The 4,081-nt window shown below is 42.8% G+C and overlaps 1 protein-coding gene across 1 annotated transcript; it reads right to left on the reverse strand.

Moving 5' to 3' along the window:
• Positions 1 to 323: 323 nt before the first annotated feature.
• Positions 324 to 3,292, reverse strand: LOC122173163 (maestro heat-like repeat-containing protein family member 2B). Its single transcript, XM_065580482.1, has 4 exons — positions 3,134 to 3,292; positions 2,480 to 2,578; positions 1,040 to 1,191; positions 324 to 499 (listed from the first exon to the last, which is right to left on the reverse strand). Exons 1-4 carry the CDS (start codon positions 3,219 to 3,221, stop codon positions 332 to 334), a joined length of 507 nt encoding a protein of 168 aa, XP_065436554.1. The 5' UTR covers positions 3,222 to 3,292; the 3' UTR covers positions 324 to 331.
• Positions 3,293 to 4,081: the final 789 nt, after the last annotated feature.

A 4,081-nucleotide genomic window follows, 5' to 3' on the forward strand; every position in this document is an offset into this window, starting at 1 on the left:
GACAACATATGGCAGCCCCTGCTGTGAGGAGTTTATGATCTAAAAGAGAGACACAGAGTTGACAGGATGTACTGGGAAATCACAAGGAGGGAGTATCTTGTTGGGGAGTGGGGCAGGTGTTCTGTTTTTTATCTCCTTATCATCCTCCCCAAGAAACAGAGGATGCTTTTCATAAGAGGCATTTACCTACAAATCTTGTTGCCTGGGTCACCATGTGCATAAACCCAGAACTCGTGTGAATATTTATTATCTAACAAGTCACTGTCTAAACCAGGAAACCCCACTGGCAGCAAATTCTTCATGCAGTTCATACATGCACACGCATAGACAGTTACCTTAATGAGGGGTACCTCACCTTGGTGACGTGAAAAACATCAATGTCCTCCTTATATTGCTCAAGGAGCCATGAGATCAGTTCAAATATCCGATCGTGATGCTCCTCTTTGTGTAGCAAGAGGCTCATCATGGGACCAAGGGCTTTGATGATGGCCTGCTTGAGCTGCATAGATGAGACACAGAATTTATGTTCCTAAGAATTCATTCAATATCATCCAATGGGCACACCTTTTCTACTTCTAATGAGTGCAACTTCCCTTGTTCCACTGTAGGAACGGCCCTATCTCAATATTTCCTGGTAAAGAACCAGGATTCGTAGGGTTGGTTTCAGGATTATATTCTAATGCACTTCACAACTATACCAGGTAAAATATTCCCCAGATTAGTAGGCATTCTCAGCCAACTCAAAACTGCTGTAATTCCACTGGAGCTGAATGGACTTATACCAGGAATTAATTTAGCCCACTATCCCGTGTTCATCTGCACATTAGGTGCCTAAAACTAGAAGCTATGTACACTGTGTACAGACAGAATTTCCATGATGTGGTGACATTATAAATATATGGGGTTTAGATGTTTTACATGACACTCTGTTCCATCCAAAAGGACCTACCATTAAATGCCATCATCACAGAAAGTGACAGATACATAGAATTTAACATTACAATTTCTGCTAAAGATTTAGAAAGCCAGCAATTCTCACCTCCAGATCCTCACATTGCAGCCAGTTGCTGGTCACATGACAATAGAATGGAAGAATTGTATCGAAGAATCGCAATGCACCCATGCTGGGGAATGTGCTCTTATCCCAGCTAGTCAAATATAGATTTATTGCCCTTGACCATTTTTCCAGAACTGTATGGAAGGAAAGAAGACAGGCAATGTGAAAAAGACATATTAGTAATGAGGAGAAGTTGCTTTATCAGTGAACTCACCCAGGCTAAAGTTTACTACAATTCCATGGCAGCTACTGCTTAGTTCAGGACTAGACGCTGAAATCCCATATCAATTTTGAGCTATTTCTCTTCCCCCCATTCCATGTCTTGTTTCTGAAAAGGCTTTTAAATTTGCATCTCTCTCAATCTTTTTTCAATTACCATCATTTGAAGACAAATTTTTTCTCCCTTCCTTGTTACCTCTTAATTAGAGCTGGTTGAAAAAGCAGTTTAAATTAAATTAAAAATCTTTACTGATAGGGTTTTTTTTCTTCAAAATTGCAAAGTATAAAAATCATTGATATTTTTCAAAAAATCAAAAAAATTCAGCCACCTCTTTAGCTGCTCCAAAACACTGGACGCACACTTCCTGATCAAAATTGTCATTGACATTTTTCAGGTTTGTTTTTCATCAAATTTGGAAAGAAAAATTATGGAAAATATAATTAAAAATCAAAATATTTCAACCAGCTCTCCTCTGAATGACTCGCGTCCTCTGCAGTTATTGTTTATTTAACCCTTACACTGTATGATTTCATCTTGAGTTACAGTTTGTCTGAAAGATGTTCAGTGCCCCTAACATCCATTGGCTTTACTGGGATTTGAAGGTATTGGGGAGCACTTTGCCCTAAAAGTAGATGTATCTAGTGTCCTTGCTAAGAAGAATTAGGGCCCAATCCTGTTCTCTATGAAGTTGATGGCAAAATTCCCATTTACCTCAAAGGCACAGGATTAACCCCTTACTGAGCATCACCTGAAAAGCAAAGGAAGAGAGAAGTGGAGAGGAAGAGAAGATAGAGAAAGAGGGTGAAAGGAGATGATGATAAAGAAACTAAGGGGAGAGAATGGGTGGAGGAGTGGAGAACAGGGGATTTTTAAATGTTCAGTAATGAAATCTGCTCCCTTCACCTCCTCCCCCAGGAGCCTCCTGGCAGATGGGCAGCTTCAGCCTTTGTGTGTGTGTTTATTTTAAATTATATCCATGAGTCATAAAGGGCCTGAACTTACAAATGCTCAGCACCTCCTGCAAAGTACGGAGCACTCTCAACTTCATTGAGTGCCACGGGAGCCAAAGAACGCAGCACCTAGTGCAATCCAGGGCAGGGAGCACAGTTCAGGGCCTGTTTGCAAACTTGGCCAGTCACTTCAATCTGTACCAAGACCCCTCAATATCCATTTTGGGCACCTCCAGTAAGTGCTGCTCTTACCACCACAAAACGCTTGTCTCAGCCTGCTGTCCTTGACTAACCCCAACATGGAGAACATGCGCTTCAGGGTCATTCCCACATAAGGGATACACTCAAGTGCTGCAGAAAAAGGCCAGAAGAGAAGGAAGAAAGATAATCAGCTGCTCTCCGCCTTCTTACAACACACTTAGAAACACCGTGGGGCAGGATGCTATGGGCTCCTAGGCCATTTTGTGCTGCGTAAGCAGAGCAGAATGGCTTTAAAGCAGCCATTGAAAGCCAGTGGGGGATTCACCCTGAAGAGGGGAATCCTCCACCAGTGTACAGCTGTGCCCAAAGGCCAACTCACTCCCAGAGTAAGGGGAGAGAGCACTGGGACAGGATGGGAAGTGGGGTGGAGAAGAGCTCCACTAGACCTGACCTTCCCCCATCCGATCCTTCAGGAACTTCAGTCAGGGACATAAGTTAGAGCTTGCACCTCCGTCTGGATAGCTCATGATCTGGAAGCCAAGAACTAGCAACAGCAGTTAATCTTGTGTCTCTCCCCACACACACCCTCATGCACACACTCAAACAGAGCTCTGTTTAGCTGTAACATTTTTAGGTAGAGAGAGTAATCCCCTGTCCTTAAATGAAAGACAATAACTTTGAAACAAAAGATGGAAATTACCATACCATAGGCTGATGACAGGTTGCCCAGTGTAATGAAAACAAACTCTTCAGGCAGCCCCAGTAGTTTCAGACGACACTGCAGCTCGTACATCACCTCATAGAAATAGCAGCGTGCCAGGGTCACTAAGGTGTTGCTAGCTGCCACTTTTAGTTCATTTGTTGCTTCCTAACAACAACAACAAAAAAACAGAGAGAGAGAGAGAGAGAGACTGAGGTGAGTGAAGCCGGTTGCACTAGCCAGAGTTGTTTATATGAGTCAAGTCCTTATTTCTGTGCATAAGTTGTGAATGAAGCCTCCCAACTTTCTGTGGCTAGAGTCATTAGTCATAAATATTCATCAAGTCATTTGGCTAAACAATTTTCAGCCTTTGAGTTCCTTGCAAGCTGCTTAGTTAGACTATTTACTATTAGCTACTTGTGGTGGATGTCATATGATATTTTTCCCTGCTCTTCCCTGAGGAGGTAATGAGACACAGACTGGGCAGCTTCAAGATATTCAGAGAGCTTTCCTGGAATAAACTGTCCCCCAAAAGGAGGCTGACTTCCTTTGGAACAAGAGAGGGATTTTTCCATGGGTTTTCCTGCTGGCAAACTATATTCTAAATCCAATGCTGCTTCTTTTGGAGACAGCTCAGATTCTGTCTGTCTTGGGGCTTTATACTGCCACTTATCGCTATAGTATCAGAGCGCCTTCCACATAACATCAGGATCAATAATGAAATCCCTCGTAGACTTTGGGAAAGACTTGCTCGTTCAGAAACCATAGGCCTGTCTCTGTGTCTGATATCATGTGTCTCGGGTCCTGATTCCGCAAAACACTTAAGCACATGGGTAACTTTCACATGTGAGTTCTCCCATCCTATGCATGTGCACAAGTGCTGTCTAGGACCTGGGCTTTGGTCTGGAGGAAGGTGTAGGCCTCTAATAGGAGAATATATTTTTGTTTCAGTA

The sequence above is a fragment of the Chrysemys picta genome, unplaced genomic scaffold (genome assembly GCF_011386835.1).
Source record: "Chrysemys picta bellii isolate R12L10 unplaced genomic scaffold, ASM1138683v2 scaf3879, whole genome shotgun sequence".
Lineage (NCBI taxonomy): Eukaryota > Metazoa > Chordata > Testudines > Emydidae > Chrysemys > Chrysemys picta.

Excerpts from the sequence above, each read along its gene's own strand:
- LOC122173163 (XM_065580482.1), bottom strand. The coding sequence starts at position 3,221 with ATGTACGAGCTGCAGTGTCGTCTGAAACTACTGGGGCTGCCTGAAGAG. Across the intron at positions 2,579-3,133 it reads CAACCTGTCATCAGCCTATG|CACTTGAGTGTATCCCTTAT; the intron begins GTATGGTAATTT and ends CTTTTTCTGCAG. Across the intron at positions 500-1,039 it reads TGCAATGTGAGGATCTGGAG|CTCAAGCAGGCCATCATCAA; the intron begins GTGAGAATTGCT and ends TCATCTATGCAG.